Source organism: Lipomyces arxii, assembly GCF_038497795.1.
Source record: "Lipomyces arxii strain Phaff 12-163 unplaced genomic scaffold V1512scaffold_28, whole genome shotgun sequence".
NCBI lineage: Eukaryota > Fungi > Ascomycota > Lipomycetes > Lipomycetales > Lipomycetaceae > Lipomyces > Lipomyces arxii.
The window spans coordinates 1-21,085 of NW_027117727.1; the positions used below are offsets into that span (position 1 = coordinate 1).

The window sequence follows — 21,085 nt, forward strand, 5'->3', positions numbered from 1 at the left end:
TGATTGCTTTTCTGATTCTGTGATCTCTGTTTCCAACGGTAATTCAAACCTCTAGTGATTTTATTAGTCCTTCCTATATCCTCTAACAGCTATATCATACTGTATATAAATCACTAGGCTTGAACTCTGGCTTAATATCAAGACCAAAAATTTGAGGTCTGCCTGAATCCCTTGCAGATCTACCACCTCGACCACCTCTAAATGACATTATTCGTTTAATAATAAATTCAAACAGAATGAGAGTGTTTTCCGGTTGTTCATCAGAATAAAAAGACTAATTACTGTCTAATGTGGAAATATGTTCACTAATTTATTTTCTTGTCCCTTAAAGACCATATTATTCGCAGTGCTGGAATATTCTACATGATACTGTTTAAGTCGCCGCGTCCTTCACGCCCTTCGCGTACCTAATCCCATATTTCCTTCGTATTTTGTTTGATCTCTCACTCTATTTTGCCTTAAATTTCTCTCAAGTTTTTAATCAATTGAAGATAATCTGGCTATATAATAATATTTATATAAGGTACGTAATACTTTCGTTCATCTGATATAGATCGTCCAATACATTCAAACCCCGCGATGAGCTCGATGAGTTGCGATGTCAGATGCTCAGATGCTTCTTTTATGAAATCCACGTGCTTCTCTTGATTATTTGTTTTGCAGCTGTTTTTCTTGGGCTGATCGAATTTTTTGTTTCTTTTATAGTTTATTTATCGTTCATATACTGATTCTGGTCTTATAGACGCTGATCTCATTTTACATTATTCAATATTGTCATTCACACAAAACTTATTTTTTTTGCACATTTCAACGTCTATTGAACTAAGATACAATGGCTTCGACTGATGCTGGTATTGCCACCTCAGATGAGGCTGTTTTGGCTACTACATCGGTAGCTGATGTTCCTGTCGTTGATGAAGCGCCAGCCGAAGAGTCTATTGAGGTGGTTAAAGAAGATCCAATTCAGATCCAAGAAAAACGCAGATTATACATCGGCAATTTGTCTTATACCGCTACTGAAGCAGAGCTTTCAGCGATCTTGACCGATTATGCTGTGTAAGTCAAATCTATATGCTCTTAAAGATCCAATACTAATAAGTATCAAGAGAATTGGTCAATATGCCGGCTCATCATCGAATTCCTGGTAGAAATTCAGGTTACGCTTTTGTCGACTTTGCAACGGCGGAAGAGGCTGCTAAAGCTGTAGAAGAGCTTGAAGGCAAACAAGTCGGTGACAGAGCTGTCTTTCTTCAGCTTGCAAGACCACAGTCCAGTAGAGTTGCCGGTTCAAGAGGAAATGGTCGGGGCAGACGCGGTCGTGCCCGCGGTGGTAAAGCTTCTGGTTCGGTAGGCTTCTTGAACTTTTTTTTGGTGAATAATTGTTCTGACTGGTCTAGCGTCGTCGGGCAAATCGTTCTGCTGTAGATGCAGACGGCACTGAAGAGAAACCGTCAGCCGATACTACTCAAGAATCTGCAACTGAAGAGGCTGCTGTAGCTACTAACGAGAATGCCCCACCAGCAAATAACGCCAAACGCGGCCCTCGTCGCCGGCAGCGTACTTCTTTGAAGGATGGAGTTCCATCTCCCACTACAGTCTTTGTTGCTAATTTAAGCTACAGCTGTACCGATGACAAGTTGAAAGAGTACTTTGCCGAGTTCTCGCCTGAGTCCGCTACAGTGGTAACAAGACGACTACATCCTGCTATGGTGGCCAAGCTACTCAATAAAGGAATCACTGCCAAATCGCGTCCTCTTGGATATGGCTTTGTTAAGTTTCCTAGTGAGGAGATGCAACAAAAAGCTATAGAGGCTATAAACAACAAAGAGCTCGACGGTCGAGCAATATCTGTTCGAGCTGCGTTTGACACTCAAACCGCTCCAGCTGGAGAGTCTTCTAGCGAAGGAGAGACTAGCGTGACTGGTCAGACTTCTGAGCCAACACCGGTGGAAACATCCGCTTAAATATCCCTGCTCTAACATCTCGTTTGGGGGCGTCCTTTATCTGTTTAGGTTATCTTATTTTGCGATCGCCACAAGGATAGGGTTATATCAATCAGTCCTGTCTATATTAATTTCGTTGTCTGCCCTATCCTTATTTGCGCCTTATTGATAATGTGTTGTGCTATTTTGCTCCCTGCGATGTACAATCATCCTTGCAAGTCAGTTGTATTTTGTTTTGTCGCTCAGTACACATTATCTTTTGTTATTTTTATTGATCTCACTGCAGGCGAAATGAAAAGTATTGCGTGACGGCGGGGGAAGGAAAAGTTTTTATAATTAATTTTTTTTCTTCACTACAGAGTTATATATTTCATACCGTAGTTGTTGTCCATAGACAAGTCCCCAACTATCTTACATATCCCGCTTTAGCCGTAATGCTTCTCCCATATGGCGGCTGCTCTATCTTTTGACGTGCGCTCGTATCGATCAAACGTCATCAGAAACGAACCTCTGCCTTGCGTGGTTGACCGGAGGTACTTGAGATACCCGACCATTTCGCTCAGAGGGACTTTGACTTTAATAAGCCTTTTGCTCAAGCTTCGTCGTAAATTGTGTTTGCTGAGGTAGAGTGTTGAATCTGGCGGTGAGTAGATGTGTTCCGGGTTGATGTAAGCCTTTCTGTCATCGGCATGTTCAGATTGTCCTTCGTCCTCCAACGCATACACTCTACCCGCCCTCGCAGACAACAAGTCCGCCATGACCGGTCCGATATCTTCCTCGTCCACAATGACAGTCACGTCCATGACCGGTTCCATGAGCACGCTGGCCTCGAGCGGGAGCTTGTTCATGTACTGTCCGACCGCGAACCTGGCTGCTGGCGTGACCGGCATGCACGTGTCCTGTTCGACCGGGAGCTCGACGCGCTCGACCGTGACCTGGATAGAGTGCACAGGCTGATTGTACCGTTTGCCGTGGAACAGGGCGGAAATGACACCGTGCTGCAATGCGGACTTGATGTCTTCGATCTTGAGTAGCGGGTGCACTTTTTCTGGGTCGATGGCGTCATCGTTAATTAACAAGTAGTTGTTGTCCGTAAGCGCGATCGAGCGCTTGATGGTGTCCTGTAAAGCTGGGTCGGCATACTCGAGATCTTCGGGGATAGGTGTGAGCGACAATGTGACTGTGGAAGAGTTTTCTCCAGCTTTGGTTGTCTTAGTGTATGTGAAAGTTGAGCTACCAATGTCGGCGCTAGAGACACCGAGTGACTCTTTGTATGCAATCTGAATGTTACCAACATGGGCATTGACCTTCAAGTCCTTAATCAGTCGGTCTCTAGAAATCTCCAAATGGAGCTCCCCCATGCCGCTCAATTGTGTCTGCCCAGTCTCTTCGTCAACCCGGACCTGCAGACTCGGATCTTCTCTCAGCAAGACCTCAAGCCCTGCTTCCAGGTTGCGTGTGTCAGACACGGTTTTCGGCTCGACCGCGGCGAAAAACACAGGCGACGGCACAGCGATGGGGTTGAGCTGCATGTCGCGAACACTGTTCTGCTTTTCCCGTGACTCGGTCTGGTTGTAATTGAATATAATTGTGTCGCCCGTGCGAACGTGTCTTGTGCCGGAAATGACGCCGATATGGCCCTCGTAAATGGCGTCGACATCAACAGATTCGTCTGCAAACATTCGCGACAACCGTATTCCTCGCTCAATTGTTGCATTCGCGGTATTGTAAATTTTTGCGTTCTTTTGTAGAACGCCAGAGTACACGCGAACAAACACTAGAATCTTGCCGCTGTGATTGTCGTGAATTACTTTGAACGCAAGCGCAAACCCGGCTGGCGTGTCTGTAACCAATATCTGTTTTTTATCAGACCGTAGCACGGCTGGCGGTCGCTCTGATGGTGAAGGAAGGTAGTCTACCACCGCGTCCAACAGTGGCTGCACGCCAATGTTTCTGAAACTCGCGCCGCAAAGAACAGGCACAGCTGTGCGTTCAAGTGTGCATTTCCGAAGCGACTGTTTGATGTCTGCTGTACTAACAGCCATGTGATCATCTTCTACTTCGAGGAACTTTTCAACCATTTCGTCATCTAGTTCTGCCAAAGTTTCGACCAGAGCAATTCTTGCTTTTGTGGCCTCTTCCAAGTCTTGCCCACTCAGTGGCCGAACAACAAATGTTTGACCGTTGGTGTCTGGTAACCATTCAATAGAAAGCATGTCTAACACGTCAATGACACCACGAAACTGCGCTGTCTTCATGCCGTCGTCGTCTACCGCGTTTCTAAATAGCGGCATGTTGATGATACACGTCCGCACAGACAGCTTCCCAACGATCTCACGTACAGTACGGCCAAACCCTGCGCCTTCTCTGTCCATCTTATTGATAAACACAATCTTTGGTATACCCATCTCGTCTGCCTGATGCCACACCTTCTCTGTCTGAGCCTCGACTCCTTCGACGCCGTCCAGCACTGTGACCGCGCCGTCTAGCACTCGAATCGATCTGATGACTTCAAATGTAAAATCTGCGTGGCCGGGAGTGTCAATCAGGTTGATCCTGTGGTTATTCCAGTCGAAGGAAATGGCTGCTGACGTGATTGTAATTCCACGGTCTCGCTCAGCTGGTAGATAATCCATGACAGTGTCACCTTCATCGACGTCTGTAAATGTCAATAACGCGCCTGTAACTCCAGTCACGAAGCATACTTCCTATCCGTTTCGTGTGCCCACTATAAAACAGCATCCGCTCAGTAGTAGTCGTTTTGCCGGCGTCAATATGGGCAATGATACCAATATTCCGCACTCGCCAAATGTCAACTTCAAGCGGCATCTGCTGCTCAACAGTTTTAGTAGCAGTCGCAGCAGAGGCATAGCCTCGTATGCCAGATGACCATCTAATTTGCGATGGCACTAATGACTGTGCCCAGGACCGCGACGGTCCGCGCCAGAGCAACTTGGCGAAGCTCATTCTAATCCCTCGTGAATTTAACACATACAAATCTAGTTCCTTTTAGTATATTATACACCGCGTAAGGCCAGCTATCGCAAATTAAGCATTTTTTGTTCTAGTCTAAACTTCCGATTCGAAGCAGATATAATTTAATCTGGTCACGTTATATTTACCCCTGAATTTTATTGTCTGCCGCGAAACACGAATCGAGCAATTATACATGACTAGACATAGAATGTCTAAAATAATGTATCAAGGTGAAACTTTCCATCTTGGTCCTTTACTGCAACTTCCTTCTCAGTAACAATAGCATCAATTAATTCAGCTGGGGCGACGTCGAAGGCCGGGTTCCAGACGTCGATACCTGGCGCAGCAATATGTACAGTTTTGACGTCGTCCTTATTAATATTTCCATCACTATCAACGACCGGTCCCCTAACTGTAACCATTTCATTCGGCTTCCGCTGTTCAATCACGATATCGTCACCGGACGCAGTAAGCATGTCGATAGACGTCGTAGGTGCGGCAACAACAAACTTTACGCCGTGGAATTTTGCAAGCACTGAGAGCTGGTACGTGCCAATTTTGTTTGCCGTGTCGCCGTTGCGCGCAACCCTGTCTGCTCCGACGACAATCATTTTGATCTCGGGATGCGTTTTGAGTAAGAAACTAGCCATTGAGTCTGTGATGAGCGTTGATGGGATCTGGTCATGGACTAGCTCGTAAGCCGTGAGTCGAGAGCCCTGATTGTATGGCCGGGTCTCTAATGCGTAAGCACGTGTCAGCAAACCTGCTTTGTGAATAGATCGAATTATGCCTAGAGCAGTTCCATAGCCAGCAGTAGCCAACGATCTGATCAATGTAAGCTCAATACATACAGAACGCACCTATAAAACCATACCCCGTATTGCATATTGTTAATACTGAAAACTTGTCTGTGCCAATACTCTCTTTTGCCCATGATAATCCATTCCCTCCAATGTTTAAGTTGTCCTGCACATCGTCGATCAACATCTTTTCGGCTGCTGCTACGTATGCACCAGACACTGCGGCAACATCTCCATCAGTACTTTTCACTAACGCCTCTAATTTCCGAGCTGCGTCTGAAAGGTTCACAGCAGTTGGTCGAGACTTGACGAGGTAATGTAATTTTTCAGTCACAAACTCCCTAACCTGACCTGCAGTGTCAAACTTTGTATCAGCAACCTCAACAGCCAATGCAAGAGCAGCAACGATAGCAATGGCGGGTGCACCGCGTACAGTCATTGTTTTTATCGCATGAAAAGCGTCGATCGAGTTAGTGATTGGTACATAAACTGATTCATGTGGCAATCGAAGCTGATCAAGGATCGTGAGAGTACCTGAAGTATATCTAATTGCTTCTAACACCATTTTGCTTCTTGTTATACTCTATTCAAGGGAGAAACCGCCTGTGAATTTGTATACAAATTGTTCGAATCCGGACATGTGTTGAGATTATTTGACATGAGTGAAGTATAAATTACCCCTGAATTTTTTGGAAGTCTCGAGTGTAAGGGATCAGTCGAGTCTCTCGTAATGCTCATTAGGGCTGCACAGTATATTCCAACCACCAACCATCAATTAAATACAATTCTAGTGTGTTTGAAGATTAGACAAGTTGTATATATATAGTCAATTACATTTTTGAATTAGTTGGTTGTATTGCGTGTGACTACAGGGACAGACAGAGTGACTAGATAATCATGTCTATTCTTGCTTTATATATTACTGATATCAATGGGTATGACTAGTTTTAACTTGTTTATTTGGTCTCAATTGACTGATTTGTAGACAACAATTGTTTGAATATCCAGTTGCAAGTCATCCACCAACAAATAAACAGATTCAAGTGGCATTACGAGATGCCTCTCCAGAAGATGTTGTCATCAGACTATCGTCGAACGAGCTTTTATTCTACAGAAAACAAGACTCATTAGTGTTTTTGATTCCATGCTCAACAAACATTCCGGCTTTGGTGCCGCTAGAGTTTATATCCCACCTTCTCAAAGTTCTACATGATTACTTCCAGCCACCAATATCGAGAGCCAAAATTGAAAAACACTACTCAACCATAATGATGCTACTCAATGAAATGATTGAAGACGGATACCCCTTTGTTACTGAAGAAAACGCATTACGGGATTTGGTTCCATTTACAGACGGACTGTCAAAATACCTGCCCTCTTTGCCAAAAGGCGCAGCGGACTCGTTAAAGAGCTTCACGTCATCAAGCTCGTCATTCTCATCTGTCTCGTCTGACCATGGCTTGATGAGATCTGCGGTGCCATGGCGACGGTCTAATGTCAAGTATAGCAACAACGAACTATACATCGACGTGCACGAGACTTTGTCGGTCATCATTCCTGGCATGACACCGATGCAAAAAATCATGAACGCAATCAATGGCGACGGCAATCCTGCACCATCGGCATCGGCTTTTTACACACCCGCGGTCCCGCAAGTGCTTGCAGAACCAAGCGTCGCAATTGCTCATGGTGCGGTATATGCTACGACGAAACTGTCCGGAGTGCCTGACATTCAGCTCATGTTGTCTTTTGGAAACAGAATTCTGGAAGGACCTGCATTTCACCCTTGCGTGCGACTTGCACGATGGCGCGAAAATCCCGGTATGTTGTCATTCATTCCACCTGACGGCCGCTCGTGCTTGTTGCAGTATACCATTTCCGGTGTTGAGTCTGGCCCAGTGGGCGGTGACTTGAAATCTGGTCTCGGCATTTCAAAAGACGAGTTTGAGGTCAGGGTTTGGACTCGGGTGCCGAGAAACGTCAAGTTCATTGAAAATCTTAAGGTTGAGGTTGTTTATGACGGAGACCGGGTGCAGAGTATTAAGAGTCCCCGAACTTCGTCGGGTGAATTCAACGTTGAGAAGAAAGGCGTCGGTGTGTGGAGGTTCCCGGGCAAGACACCGGTTGGATGGAACGCGTCGCTCAGAGGCACCATGGCTGTTAATGAAGATCTTGAACCTGGACCAGATGGTACTGTCCCGCAAGAGTTTCCAAAATACGTGAAGATGTCATTTGAATGTCAAGGAATGCTGGTCAGCGGAACTAAAGTTGAAAGTTTGAGAATTGTTAGCGCTAGAGGATTAGACGATCGGGCAAAACCATACAAGGGTGTCAAGTATTTGACCAAGGGCAAGGATATTGTCATTCGTGGATAAGATGTTTACAATAACAAAAAAACCTGTGCATTACAATATATTACAATCTACGTAGACAATCTAATCCATCGCTTTTACATCTGATTCCAGCACGGTGCTCTTCCGCTCAGGAATTTCTATGCCGTTTTTCAGCAACTCGATGATTTCGTCCAGCCGTTGAACGACTACATCCGTCTCCGGCGCTTCTTTCAGATGACCGTTGACTTCTGACTCAAGCAAGATGGTCGTCACACCGGCCCGGTGACCAGCCAGCATGTCGTCTACCGAGTCGCCTACCATGATTGCGTTTTCAGGGTCGATTTTCTGCTAGTTAAAATTGCCAATCTGACTAAGTCGTGTGTGACTTACCCAATGTTCAAGAATATGCAGGATCCCAGCTGGAGACGGTTTTGGTGGTTTAAACTCTCTTGTCACGATCTGAAATTTAATTAGTAGAGAGTTTTGCTGTGGTGAATTCAAAATACGAACTGGATGAAATAGCTTTTCTGGTAAGAACGTGGACAGAAGATGGTTTACCGGGGCCTGTCAGGTCAGTGCTTGGTCATAGACAACATCCTCGGACGTACCTGGAAATTCCGTGTGCATATAGCTTTTGCGAGCTTATTATCTTCTAAAAACTATTACTTTAGAGTTAAAAAGACAGTATAAAGGCCAAAACATACAGTCATAAGTTCGTCAAGTCCTATTTCGTCAGTAGATGATAAAATTGCCATGTCAACATGCTTACCAGGTTGTGGCTTCTATTTAACAGTAAACATCAGCCAATTGCGTATCTCAATCCTCTATGAACATACAATTTCAACCATTGCCTTGCGTTCAACCTGTCTAACCTTTTCATGAGCAGTTTCCTGCTCAACCACATCTAGAGAGTAGATATGATCCAGAATATCAGTCCCTTTGGATATACCCAGTACCCTTCTCATTTCAGCTAATAATTCAGCAATCTCAGCAATTGTCCGTCATTCAACAGTATTCACAGAATCCATACCAAACATCCATGTCTACCACCTTTCGTTATCTGTCTGGTCTATGAGTATCGAAGTCTACTTACCTGTGGAAGACAAAGAGTCCCATCCATGTCAAACACAAGGCCTTTAACCGAATTATCTGTTGCTAGCTTTGGAGAAAGAATCAGACGAGGCATTCTATGCTTATTTTGTATTTCCAATGCACTTATTGATCTCTGAATACAATGGATTTGTATTGTGTGGTGTTATAATGGAATTAATATACTGTGCGTTTATTGTGCAGACACCCGTACCTTTGAGCCCATAATAGGACACCTGGGGAAGCCAGAGCCATCTAACGTGCAAACTGTTCGTGGTCTTTGAACTATCGCCTAAATACTACTACGTCATGGCTTCCACAGCTTCGTCTGCTGGATTCCACGATGAGTCCATGCTGTTTCCTAATTCTCCGCCAAACGAATCCGAAGCTGGATCAGTTGCACCTGAAAATACTCAGCACACCTCCTTCTCTGCCAATGCAGTAAACGGAGGGTCTTTAGCTGCAGACCTCGGATTCAGTTCCGCTACATCGACACCGCTTTTTCCAGACGATTTTGATTCTGGATCGGCTTTCTTTAGTGGAGCCCCTTCAGATAGAGCAACTAAAGCGACTGTAGACCCGTTGTCAAGTGATCCAATGCGCGCTTCTACAATCCCTACTTATGCTCATGGAGCGGATGATACTTGGGGCGATAACAACGGCTTCATGAGCACTCAGCCAACGACTATTTTACGACCACCGTCACTTAGATCAGAATCACCAGCAGAGCATGAAGCAGAACATGAGTCTGAGCACGAAGAACGACATGAAGCAGAGCCAGGGCATATCGAGCCAGAGGCTGGTAATGTGGCATCTGCAGTTGATCCGTCAGAAGAAGATAACAGACCTAAACTTTGGGATAGTGATGACGACGATCTTCAACGACCAGATACCGAAGAGCAAGATACTGAGTCTGATCGTGCAAGATACTCAACTGATGCCCCGAGTACAACAAGTACCGCTCCTAGTTCTGTTCCGGCTAGGTCATCCGTTGACCAGACTTTACCACAACGAAAATCTGCAATCAGGAGTGCTGCTGCTGCTGCGTCCGGGCAGTCAATGTATAGCCCACAGTCTTACTACCAGCAGGAGCCTGCTCCACAGAATCAAGTAACTCAGCCTTACTATCCACCTCCTACCCGGGGGTATCCATCTCAGCAACAAGGGCGGGCACCACCTCCTACACCGCAAAAGAATGTGACGGATTACATTTTAAGAGCAAAGGTCACTGGAATGGAACGATCAGGAAAGAAACCACCAGTCATCAAGTTTGACGCATTCGTAAGTGTAAGCATACTTATTACAAATTGGTTCACTAATTTTACTTAGACCAACTTGCCACGGTTTAGAACTAGTCAGTTTAAAGATATTCGACGAACATATGGCGAGTTTTTGAAGCTGTGTAAGTATCTTGCATCTGCCAATCCAGAATGCTTTGTGCCAACTATTCCAATCGACACAACATCAGCGGGTCCTGGCTCAGACGAGGATGAGTACAGAATGAAGATAAACTTCCAGAAATGGATGGACCGTGTAATGTCGAATCCGATTTTGATGCGCGATGAGGAAATGATGTATTTTATTGAAGCAGACTTTGGATATACTCCTGTGACTAGGAAGAACGCTCCTGCGACTGGATTAAAACGACATGCATTGAAGCAACTCCAGCCACCACCGGATGATTGTCAGTTGCTTGTGGATTTCAGACCACTGGTCAAACGATTTTTTTTGGCCACCGGTGATGTCCGACTGAAGTTGGAAAAAGTGAGCAAAGTGAGAAAGAACTTGGGTATGGCCGAGATAGAGCTTGGTCACCGGTTTACAAACATGACTGCGCTCGAGTTCCAGTCTGGTATGGTTAACATGTGGAAGAAGGTCGGAAAGACGGTTATGATGGTTGGAGACATTGAGGGCATGAAGACTATTGCAGAGATGGTCACGCTTGGCGATGGAGTTGAATGGCTGTCCAGTGATGCGTACGTGGTTAAGGAGACGTTGACCAACCGGCAGATGTTGATTCGCGACTTGTTGTCGGCGCAATCCACAAGCCGATCGCGTCACGCGACCGCAGCCCGATTGCGCAGTTCTGCTACCATCAATCCGTTACGTGTTGACGAGGCGTTGAATTCATTAGAGGACGCAAAGCAAATTGAAGCCGCGCTGACGTCTAAGGTTACGCGTGTGACTACCAATCTTACAAAAGAGATGGACGATTGGTATCATAGTACCGATGACGACTTGCAGGGCTATATCGCTGACTACGTGCGACGCATGATTGATGCCGAGCGACGAACATTAGCTGTGTGGGAGTCGATCAGAGTTGACATCCGGACTGCAGACAATTCAGGTGGGTTGAGTCGACTTGGCCGAAGTGAGCTACCGCCTGTGATCCGTCGGGCCGGCGCGTCGTCAAGCCAGGGTCCGACTGGAGACAGCTGGAGTGGTGACCGCAAGACCGCGCATGGAAACGGGTTTTTTGTGTCAGGAACAGATGAGGATTTGGAGAACGAGATTGGGATATCAGAAGTTGATGCTAAGAACGCTGCCTCATTGTTGGCTGCCTCTACCTTTTAGGTGCTGTTTTTCACAGTCATTTGATGATGTTTAACATTTTATTTTTCTCTGTCATTATGAATTGGTTTCTGTTTTACGAATTGTCGTAGTTACTTTGCGGCTTGACTAGTTTCCTCAAGGGATGGAATGTAGTAAGTCTATTTACAAAACGACATTGTCTATGCTATTAACGATTGTTCCATGCCGCTCTTGTTTCCCGTGCTAGAGCAGTAAGTGTGCTTGTCGTGCCGGAGAATGACAGTGTATTTGAAGCAAACGAGCCTTTCTTGTTTCCATGTAATTTTCCAATCTCGTCTACCGCGGACGCGATATCAGTGATGTTAGTCTCAACGACCATGCCGCCCTGCACAATTTCATTCAGCACAACGTGCAAAACATCCCATCCAAAGACCAAATCCAGCTCGCACACATTGTCAAAGCACCTGTCCAGCGACTCCACAAACACCTGGATCAGGTCGAGAATACCAAGCTCTGATTCCTGCTCGTCAACTACAAAAACAAAGTATAGCGTTGCGTAGTGTCGGTAAATGACTCTGATGTCGTCTAGTTCTGACGATAGCAGCGGCGGAGGAGTGAGGAAGTTGCATTGTGTTGATGGTCGCGTTGATAGTAATTGGAATAGCTGTGATAATAAAACTTGTTGTGTTTGTAAGTCCTGTGCAAATGTCAGTTTAGGACACTCTTGAGGATTTGCCTCGATACGTACGATTGGAGTATAGAACTTGGTCAGACGGGGGACCCCAAAGTTGTTAACTGCTCGCACATCAGTACAGTACCATATCACTCATTGCAGCACATGGATATACATATCATTACCGCATTAATCATTGTATAGTATTCTCTTAATTATATCACAGCAATTACCGTGATATTTGGGTCTGGTGTACTACTGGTTATCGGTCTCGGAGACTGATGAGCAAGCGCGCGGCGTCTCGAACCACTGATGCGGCTCATACGCATTAGTACTACGTCAGTTCAGGATATCTAATATTTGTAAAAGTCAACGCGAAAGTTAGTGATTTACTATGAAATAATAAATTAAATACATATTAACAAGATTTTTTTTTGCAGACATTAGCATTAAAGAGGGGTCGTTAAGAAACAAGATCTGTGCTAACGTGCAGTCAGATTAAGCATCAACAAACTAACTATATTAGTGACAAATGTTCCATGAACCAGCTATTGGCTTTAAACTGCATATTATTTATTTATGACCTACGCCGATAATTAGAATATACATATTGCTCGTCTCACATTATTGAAATTCTGCCGTTGCAACTGCGCGGTCTCTGTCGTTTCTGATCAGCAACGGCTCTATGTCGCCATGACAACCACTTCACTCGCAACGCAATATAACTTTAGCCCCCTTCCCACGTTCCATCCACATATCTACAAAAATTCGCTTTGCCAGGCAAAAAAAAAAATGCAGATAATTTCAAAAACAAAAAAGAATAATTGCAGCACCTACGATTCCAGCGTGGTCTCCCACCGCAGTACTGAGTAGGCCCATGGCAGGTTAATTGGTGTTGATCGAACGGGGAACTATGTTTTCTACCAGGTATGGCCGCAACTGACAGTTTCAAGCGCGCGCTTGGCCACACCGTGCAGAAATCTTATGCAATAACTTAGTCAGTGTTGCTAACAAATTATCACTTGCTGAGTCAGCGCTTACATTCACGTGATGTTTAAACCTTAAATGTAAACAAAATCGCTGATGTTTACCAATCCCATCTTAAAGGACTTGTTTTATTCGAGTTCTTGCTTCCTTTTTGTGTAAATGAACAAAGGCTGTAATAAAGAGATGTATTGTTTTTTTTGGTTTGGTGAACAGCCTTACAGAGCGCTGTGTATGGTAAGATGAGTATGTTCTGTGGCAGTTTCGGTTTATTCACCAATACAGATCTAACGTAAACAGTCATTTGTGTAGTTGCTGCTTATTTTGTTGCGTTACAACTTTACAGTGAGTATATAAGCAAAAAGAATATTATTTTTTGGCCTTTGAACTGTTCATCTGTTGCAGTTGTACGTAGCTGAGACAGTCAAGTATTGGCAAAACAATTGATAACTACAAAATAAATTACAGCCGACTTAGTAAATAATTTAAAGTAATTGACGGAGAACATGTGGCGGTCTCGACAGGTTACGCGTTGACTCTGATGTCAAATCCGTTCTCGCTTGGAACGATATGTGATAAGAAAGAGGGAATAATACTACAGAGAGTACTTGGCGTGAACAACGTGCTTACCTGTGTTCTACGTCTCTTTGAACGCCTAAATGTCATCAAGTACCCAATCATTTTGGCTTGAAAAGGTCATGCTCATTAATGCCTGGCCCAAGCGGACCGCCTCTTTTTAAAATACACGCTCTGTTTTTAAATTTTAGTGCGGAGTAGAGGAAAAAAGTCAAATATTTTTATAAAATAAATATATAATTTATTATTTACATTTAAAATTAGTAAATAATTGATAAGTAATAGAATAATCGAGTTAAAATGATTTAATTCTTGCAAAGCTCGTGATTAAAACTTTTTTTCAATTTCTCGGTCTGTCGGCCAATTTACTTTCTCTCTTTCATGTTTGTCTCTTCTTCTTGATAGCTCCAACCTCTCATCTTAACTAAAGTGGGCCAATCATGGCTACTTCTCCCTACATCCTACCGTATCAACCGTTTCAACCGTCTCGTCAATCTCTTTCTTCTAATCAAATCACAAATTCTCTCTCTTTAGTTCATGGAGTATCCTGTCTGTCTATCGTTGCTGGCGACGAAGACTCTTTCAGCAAAACACTCAATTTCTACCTCGATCTCGGTTTTCGCGAAGTCGTAGTATATGAACGTGGGCTTCATGCTTCAGATGCTCGAGGAGATCACTGTTTCGACTCTTTGCGGGAATCCTGGCTTCATTCTACTGGCGATAACCCAGACGAAGGTGAACAAGTTACAATCAAGCTTCGATGTGTTTTAAACGCTACTTCGCCGGCTGGATTTACAGAAGAGCAAAGGGCTCGTGATTGGAGAGGAATGAGTCCGGCATTAGTACTTTATACTCCATATATCGACTCGATCATCCAACAGCTTCGCCGAGAGACTGTACTTTACCAGGCATTGCCCTCTGACAGCGCTCCGATGGAAGTATACACTCACGACCCACTTGGAACGCTCATCGGATTCACTTCCAAGAGCAATCCGTTCACTACTACCGTTCCCGCTGTCAAAGAAGCTGTCTCTGCCGATGGTGCCAAGACCCCGATTGAAGCAGTCAACGCTGCCTCTGCTGGCCCTACGCCGGGCAAGAAGAAGAAGATTGGTATTATCACTTCTGGAGGCGATGCACCGGGTATGAATGGTGCGGTTCGTGCTGTTGTGCGCGCTGCAATCGCAAAGGGCTGCGATGCATATGCCATCTATGAAGGCTATGAAGGACTTGTACAGGGTGGAAGTATGATGAAGAAAATGTCCTGGACTGATGTCCGTGGATGGCTGTCTGAAGGTGGAACGTTGATCGGAACCGCTCGTTGTGCTCCTTTTCGCGAGAGATGGGGTCGTTTAAAGGCCGCCAAGAACATGATTGTGAATGGAATCGACGCTTTGATCGTCTGTGGTGGCGATGGCTCGCTCACTGGTGCCGATTTGTTTAGAGCAGAGTGGTCTGGTTTACTGGCTGAACTTGTGGCTACCAACGAGCTGACCGCAGACTCAATCAGGGGCTACGAACATCTGACTATTGTCGGCTTGGTCGGCTCAATTGATAATGACATGTCGTCGACAGATGCCACCATTGGCGGATTTTCATCTCTATCGCGAATCTGTCAGTCAGTTGATTTCATTGACGCAACTGCACTTTCGCATTCAAGAGCATTTGTGGTCGAAGTCATGGGCCGTCACTGTGGCTGGCTTGCGTTGATGGCAGGAATCGCTACAGGTGCTGACTATGTTTTTATACCTGAGCAGCCGCCAAGTGCAGACACTTGGGGTGATGAGCTATGCTCTATTGTCCATGCTGTATGTTTGACAAAGATTGGCAATTTCATTCACTAATTCGACACAGCATCGTAAGAAGGGCAAGAGAAAAACGATCGTGATTGTTGCTGAAGGTGCGATTGATGATCAGTTGAATCATATTTCTCCTGAGGCTGTCAAGGACTTGCTGGTCGAGAAATTGGGCTTGGATACACGTATCACAACTCTAGGACACGTTCAACGTGGTGGTAGTGCCGTCGCGTTTGACCGTATGCTTTCTACTATGCAAGGATACGATGCTGTCGACGCAGTGCTTGAGTCTACACCCGAGACACCGTCGCCTATGATTGGTATTACGGAGAACAAGATATCACGCAAGCCTTTAATTGAAGCTGTAGCGATGACCAAGAGCGTTGCGACTGCAATCAAAAACAAAGATTTCAAGACAGCAATGGCGTTACGTGACACCGAGTTTGAGGAATACTATAAAGCGTTTCAGGCAATCACAATTGTGGACGACGAGTCGCTCAAAGTACCAGTTGAGAAGCGACTGAAGATTGCAATCATCAACATTGGTGCACCGGCTGGAGGTATGAATGCTGCCACGCGTGCTGCAGCATGCTACTGTTTGTCTCGTGGTCACACACCATACGCCATTCACAACGGCTTCACTGGTCTGGCGCGACACGACAGTGTGCGTGAGCTGAAGTGGTTGGACGTTGAAAACTGGGTCATTCGAGGTGGGTCTGAGATTGGAACTAACCGTAACTTGCCTGACGTCGACATCGGAATGGTTGCTTACTACTTTCAGAAGTATGCTTTCGACGGTCTGATGATTGTCGGTGGATTTGAAGCATTCTTGTCGTTGTACCAGCTTGAGGAAGCACGGGCTAACTATCCTGCGCTTCGTATTCCAATGGTGTGTTTACCTGCTACTATCTCAAACAATGTGCCTGGAACCGAGTACTCACTTGGAAGCGACACCTGTTTAAACGCACTGGTCGACTACTGTGACGTTGTGAAGCAGAGCGCAAGTGCGACTCGACGCCGTGTATTTGTAGTCGAAGTACAAGGAGGGAAGTCGGGTTACGTTGCTACGTACGCTGGACTTTGCGTTGGCGCGATTGCAGTATATACCCCTGAATCTGGTATTGACTTGCGTATGCTTGACGCGGACGTGAGAAAGCTGCGAGAAACTTACACGAGGGACGTGGGACAAACACGTGCCGGCAAATTGATTTTGCGGAACGAAAAGGCATCCAAAATTTTTACCACTGAACTGATTGCGGACATTATTCGTGAAGAAGCCAAAGGCCGGTTTGATGCCCGGACAGCGAACCCAGGTCACGTTCAGCAGGGCGGTATTCCGTCACCTATGGATCGTCTACGAGCGACAAGACTGGCAGTCAAGTGCATGCAGTTTATCGAGCAGAACCAGGAAGAAGGCACCGGACTACGGGGCGAGAGCGTTGAGTCTGCGAGCGTGATTGGTATTTTGGGGGCCAAGATCGTGTTTACAAACATCAAGTACTTGTACGATCATGAGACTGAGAAGACCAATCGACGGCCGCGCAAGACCTTCTGGACCACACTTCAGACTGTTTCTGAGCAGTTATCAGATGTTCGTGGGAGTGAGTTCATCAGCGATTAGTTAGCACAGTAATAAATAGACCTAACCCTTATACTATTCCAGGCGAGTGGTGCTTCGTGCCGCGTGAAACTCTAAATAGATTTTATGTGAAACATGCATAAAGTTAAAAATAAGAGTTTCGAGTTCAACGAGTTCGAGGTCGAGTTCGAGGTCGAGTTCGAGGCCGAGTTCGACTGTTTTTGTTGCCATTTCTTCACTGTCTTTTACCTTTCTGTATTGCAAAGAACTCTCATTCGGGGATAATTATTGTGTGCTAAAGAGATCCCGAGTACAATTTTCTGCTAAGAAAAGTACAATTCCGTTTTCTGAGGCTACCGCGCGTTTTGTTTGGGGTTGAATGTGGAATCGTGTTGCCGACTGCGGTTCCGCGTAGTGCTTTGTGTATACCCACGCCATGCGTCGTCTGATTTTCACAGCGCTACTATGCTGTTTTTCTCTGTCGGTCGTTATGGCTCAAAACGTGTTGACTTACTGTTCTCCGAGCAATACCGGGTCTGATTTCTCTTCGGGTATGTGAATTTGAGGCGTTTTGTTTATTTTTGGATGCTTTGGATTGCGTGTATTGACAAACATTTAGTGTTCAATACGTTCCAATCATTTGGAGCATGTTCAGGAACGTGTTCAGGATATAGTTTTGCAATTCTTCAGGACTCGTACTGTTGGTGTTCGAATGTTGCGCCAGGCGAGTCTGTTGATTTGGCGCAATGCTCAGACAAGTGTCCCGGTTTTCCCACGGACCCGTGTGGGAATTTGGTTGATGGGCTTTATGGATATATCATTCTCGCGCAACCTAGCGCGACAGAGACTATTTCGTCTGCGTCGTCTACCCGGACGTCGACATTGTCATCGTCAACCACGGCTACAACTAGAGCTTCAGAGACGACTAATACTGCGATGGCAACGGAGGTCAATACGGAGACTGGTACACAGACTTCCGAAAGTACTGAAACAGCTACGGAGTCGGCTGAGATGTCTACTCAAGTGCCATCATCCACTGAAGATGCTACATCAACAATATTTACATCTACAACATCAACCATATCAACGACTTCTACCACATCGACTACATCGACTACATCGACTACATCAACTACAACAACATCAACAACATCGACAACATCTACATCAACTACACTATATTCAACCACATCAGTGACACCAATTGTGTCTCTCGTGACAATTGTTGGAGCAACACGAACATTAATCGTCACACAGACCGCGTCGACCGCGTCAGCATCGACCTCGTTGGCGACAAGCACTACAACATCGTCAATGTCTACGACAGAAGCCACGCAAAGTTTGACCTCGGTCGCTGCTAATCGGCCCCACTCTTCATCATTCTGGGACAGCAAAGGCAAAGTGGCTGGTACGTTCGTTGTCGTCGGTCTGGTAGTGCTATTCTTAATTTTGCTTGTACTCTTTTTACTGATCCGTGGCCGGCGTCGCGACAACCCAGGCAAAGACAGCTACTCCAATTCGCCACACACCCCCCCGCTAACCGACATACCAAAATACGGGTTTGGATCTGGCCGAAGACGGCGGTCAAATTCGACCGTTGGTGGAGGCGGCAACACACTTGACTCAGAAAAGCACTCCTCGGCTGTCGCTGCGGCCGGATACGGCGGTGCATACAGTTTGCCGCCTCCTGCCGAGCACTTCAAAGTCGACCAAAGACTCGACCCGGGCGCAATGTACGTACAATATCACGACAATCGATCGCGGGGTAGCGTTCGGGACGAATACGATTACTCGCGAAGAGTGTTGACAGTCCTGAATCCGGACGATTGATCCCTCCTGTCAAGCCAAGCCAGCCATGACAGTTAATTTTCCAATCCATTTGTAATTTACTAATTACTTTCAATTGCTTTAATTTAACGATCATTTTGTAAAAAACAGTTTTGTATTTATCATTAATCCGATTGGGTTACTGGGATTGGCATATTTAGGATAATTTATGCAAAACTGAGACATATATATTTTATTGAGCCGCTTTGTACGCGGCTATGTGGTTACGATTATGGCCGTTGGTAAACATTAGCGCGATGACTAATGGTTTAGTACTGATAGTATTGAGCTGACTAGTCAGACCAACATGTAGAATGTTACTATATACGGACAAAAACTGACAGACAGAGTGGTGGGTTGTGCGCTTTAGCTGAGCCGGTCGAAGTGGACGAATGAGAATTGAGTGAAAAATGGCGAAAGGAATGTTAATGTAAACGTGAGACTAAGCCAAAGATAGGAGACGTTAAAGTATAATTCACTGGCCAATTCTCATGGTCCTCTGTTTGTATTTTATTATGTCAAGTACTGAGCAGTACTGCGTAAAGATTGCGCAGAATTATGAGCGTGATGAGAGTGTAAACAAAGTCAGGCGCGATTGAAATCCACGAAACGGTAAATGTCTTGATCATGTCAACGGCTTTTTTTACCAACTGAGCTGTCTTAGAAATGCTGTCATTAATAATCATGTTGACTAATGCACTTCATCTGATGCCAATCTACTTCTGTTTCTGTTTACTCACTGTTGTCGATGAACTCCTGCAGTTATGACGTCTCCACATGCTCTGCAAGCGTACTAGTTTGTATTTTTAGTGTCTACCAGATCGAATCAACGCGTGAAAAAAACTCCAGATAGTTACATAATCACAAACAGAAAAACCACTAACTCAAGATCTCAACGCCCGTAACCGTTCTCCAAGCGAGTCCTCTTCAACTTCGGTCGCAACCGGTCCAACCTTCGTCTTGGCAGGCGTGTTGGACTCCAAGTTCTGCTGCAACTCTAGTCCGGCCTCGTCCGCGACTTTCTGCATCAACAAATCGACTTCTTCTTGTGGGGCAGCAACCGCATTCGAAACCTGTCCTGCATCTTCATAGTATGATGTCGTAACATCGAGATCCTCGAATTGAGTCTCGAACTTCTCCATGACCATTGACATCTATTCACTGTTAGCATTATACCATACCACATTCTCTTATCACTAACCTTCTCAAGATTCATTCCTTCCATGGCTCGATCCATACTCTTGACCACATTCGCCATATTTCCAGTCACCTTTATCATAATCAGTTCATTCTTTCTCCACACAATATGGTCATACCGCTCGCATGGTGACAGCAGTTTGAACTCGACTGGCAACTGCATCGATTCTAGACGCCAACCGTAACAGATTCATCCGCTCGCTCTGCTTCCGAATTGCATTCTGCGCATACAATTTCGCGATATCTGGATTGCCTTGCTGTATAGCCTTTTCTGTGTCAGCTGTTTTGCTGTTATCAGTTCACATCGTTCTGACCTTCTTTATCTTGTTTCGCTCTGCAGTCTCATCCTTCTGTGCCTTTGTCGCTTGCCGATTAAGCTGTTTAGCAGTAAACTGGTAATTGTTAGTTCATTCAATAATTAACTCAATATATCGTATACTTTTAGATTAAAAAGGGACTCTATCACAATACGTTAGCTTTATCGTACTTCCTTATCACATACTCAAACCATACTTTCTAATCCCGACATTTTGATTATCACTTAAAGACTATCTCAATCTTTAAATCCACTTGAATCAAACGGCACAGACAAAAACCAACAAGCACAAAGATTAAATGGCTAGACTAGTCCACTCGGCGTCCGCAGTTCACCTGCTGAATCCAGCGTCGCTTAAAACACAAAACCCTTACTTATAAACTACTACTAAACCCTCATAAATAGCAACTAACACAAAACCCTCTATTTACGCAACATTAATTAGTAAAAGCATCACGTAACTA

General features: G+C 45.1%; 11 protein-coding genes across 11 annotated transcripts; 5 read left to right on the forward strand and 6 right to left on the reverse strand.

Annotated features, from left to right (window-relative positions):
- On the reverse strand, positions 1–390 carry V1512DRAFT_89566 (uncharacterized protein; the record flags this gene model as incomplete). The annotated part of the gene is made up of 2 exons (XM_066918556.1): positions 101–390; positions 1–51 (listed from the first exon to the last, which is right to left on the reverse strand). Coding segments are annotated over exons 1-2 (159 nt in total), but the record flags the coding sequence as incomplete, so codon positions are not given.
- Positions 391–410: 20 nt separating this feature from the next.
- Positions 411–2,303, forward strand: V1512DRAFT_267757 (uncharacterized protein). Its single transcript, XM_066917349.1, has 3 exons — positions 411–1,056; positions 1,107–1,347; positions 1,398–2,303. The coding sequence occupies exons 1-3, from the start codon at positions 833–835 to the stop codon at positions 1,962–1,964; spliced, it is 1,032 nt and encodes a 343-aa protein (XP_066769350.1). The 5' UTR covers positions 411–832; the 3' UTR covers positions 1,965–2,303.
- Positions 2,250–5,022, reverse strand: V1512DRAFT_230262 (P-loop containing nucleoside triphosphate hydrolase protein). The gene is made up of 2 exons (XM_066913946.1): positions 4,649–5,022; positions 2,250–4,602 (listed from the first exon to the last, which is right to left on the reverse strand). The coding sequence occupies exons 1-2, from the start codon at positions 4,908–4,910 to the stop codon at positions 2,369–2,371; spliced, it is 2,496 nt and encodes an 831-aa protein (XP_066769351.1). The 5' UTR covers positions 4,911–5,022; the 3' UTR covers positions 2,250–2,368.
- On the reverse strand, positions 5,023–6,374 carry V1512DRAFT_267761 (uncharacterized protein). Its single transcript, XM_066917350.1, has 2 exons — positions 5,794–6,374; positions 5,023–5,744 (listed from the first exon to the last, which is right to left on the reverse strand). The coding sequence occupies exons 1-2, from the start codon at positions 6,282–6,284 to the stop codon at positions 5,132–5,134; spliced, it is 1,104 nt and encodes a 367-aa protein (XP_066769352.1). The 5' UTR covers positions 6,285–6,374; the 3' UTR covers positions 5,023–5,131.
- A 55-nt stretch (positions 6,375–6,429) lies between these two features.
- Positions 6,430–8,239, forward strand: V1512DRAFT_267764 (Mu homology domain-containing protein). Its single transcript, XM_066917351.1, has 2 exons — positions 6,430–6,654; positions 6,705–8,239. The coding sequence occupies exons 1-2, from the start codon at positions 6,617–6,619 to the stop codon at positions 8,092–8,094; spliced, it is 1,428 nt and encodes a 475-aa protein (XP_066769353.1). The 5' UTR covers positions 6,430–6,616; the 3' UTR covers positions 8,095–8,239.
- V1512DRAFT_267766 (HAD-like domain-containing protein) lies at positions 8,068–9,324 on the reverse strand. Its single transcript, XM_066917352.1, has 9 exons — positions 9,146–9,324; positions 9,083–9,095; positions 8,889–9,022; positions 8,822–8,834; positions 8,757–8,776; positions 8,661–8,711; positions 8,563–8,616; positions 8,443–8,511; positions 8,068–8,397 (listed from the first exon to the last, which is right to left on the reverse strand). Exons 1-9 carry the CDS (start codon positions 9,236–9,238, stop codon positions 8,155–8,157), a joined length of 690 nt encoding a protein of 229 aa, XP_066769354.1. The 5' UTR covers positions 9,239–9,324; the 3' UTR covers positions 8,068–8,154.
- Positions 9,325–10,200: 876 nt separating this feature from the next.
- V1512DRAFT_212822 (uncharacterized protein) lies at positions 10,201–11,715 on the forward strand (the record flags this gene model as incomplete). Its single annotated transcript, XM_066913573.1, has 2 exons — positions 10,201–10,422; positions 10,471–11,715. 2 exons carry the CDS (start codon positions 10,201–10,203, stop codon positions 11,713–11,715), a joined length of 1,467 nt encoding a protein of 488 aa, XP_066769355.1.
- A 19-nt stretch (positions 11,716–11,734) lies between these two features.
- V1512DRAFT_267774 (clathrin adaptor complex small chain-domain-containing protein) lies at positions 11,735–12,630 on the reverse strand. Its single transcript, XM_066917353.1, has 3 exons — positions 12,522–12,630; positions 12,422–12,468; positions 11,735–12,370 (listed from the first exon to the last, which is right to left on the reverse strand). The coding sequence occupies exons 1-3, from the start codon at positions 12,541–12,543 to the stop codon at positions 11,882–11,884; spliced, it is 558 nt and encodes a 185-aa protein (XP_066769356.1). The 5' UTR covers positions 12,544–12,630; the 3' UTR covers positions 11,735–11,881.
- Positions 12,631–14,172: 1,542 nt separating this feature from the next.
- Positions 14,173–17,356, forward strand: V1512DRAFT_267780 (6-phosphofructokinase). The gene is made up of 2 exons (XM_066917354.1): positions 14,173–15,712; positions 15,759–17,356. The coding sequence occupies exons 1-2, from the start codon at positions 14,347–14,349 to the stop codon at positions 17,321–17,323; spliced, it is 2,931 nt and encodes a 976-aa protein (XP_066769357.1). The 5' UTR covers positions 14,173–14,346; the 3' UTR covers positions 17,324–17,356.
- V1512DRAFT_243638 (uncharacterized protein) lies at positions 17,345–19,111 on the forward strand (the record flags this gene model as incomplete). Its single annotated transcript, XM_066914320.1, has 3 exons — positions 17,345–17,832; positions 17,901–18,156; positions 18,265–19,111. Exons 1-3 carry the CDS (start codon positions 17,718–17,720, stop codon positions 19,109–19,111), a joined length of 1,218 nt encoding a protein of 405 aa, XP_066769358.1. The 5' UTR covers positions 17,345–17,717.
- Positions 19,112–19,992: 881 nt separating this feature from the next.
- On the reverse strand, positions 19,993–20,834 carry V1512DRAFT_249871 (Snf7 family; the record flags this gene model as incomplete). Its single annotated transcript, XM_066914637.1, has 6 exons — positions 19,993–20,262; positions 20,310–20,378; positions 20,425–20,571; positions 20,620–20,697; positions 20,745–20,764; positions 20,819–20,834. 6 exons carry the CDS (start codon positions 20,832–20,834, stop codon positions 19,993–19,995), a joined length of 600 nt encoding a protein of 199 aa, XP_066769359.1.
- Positions 20,835–21,085: the final 251 nt, after the last annotated feature.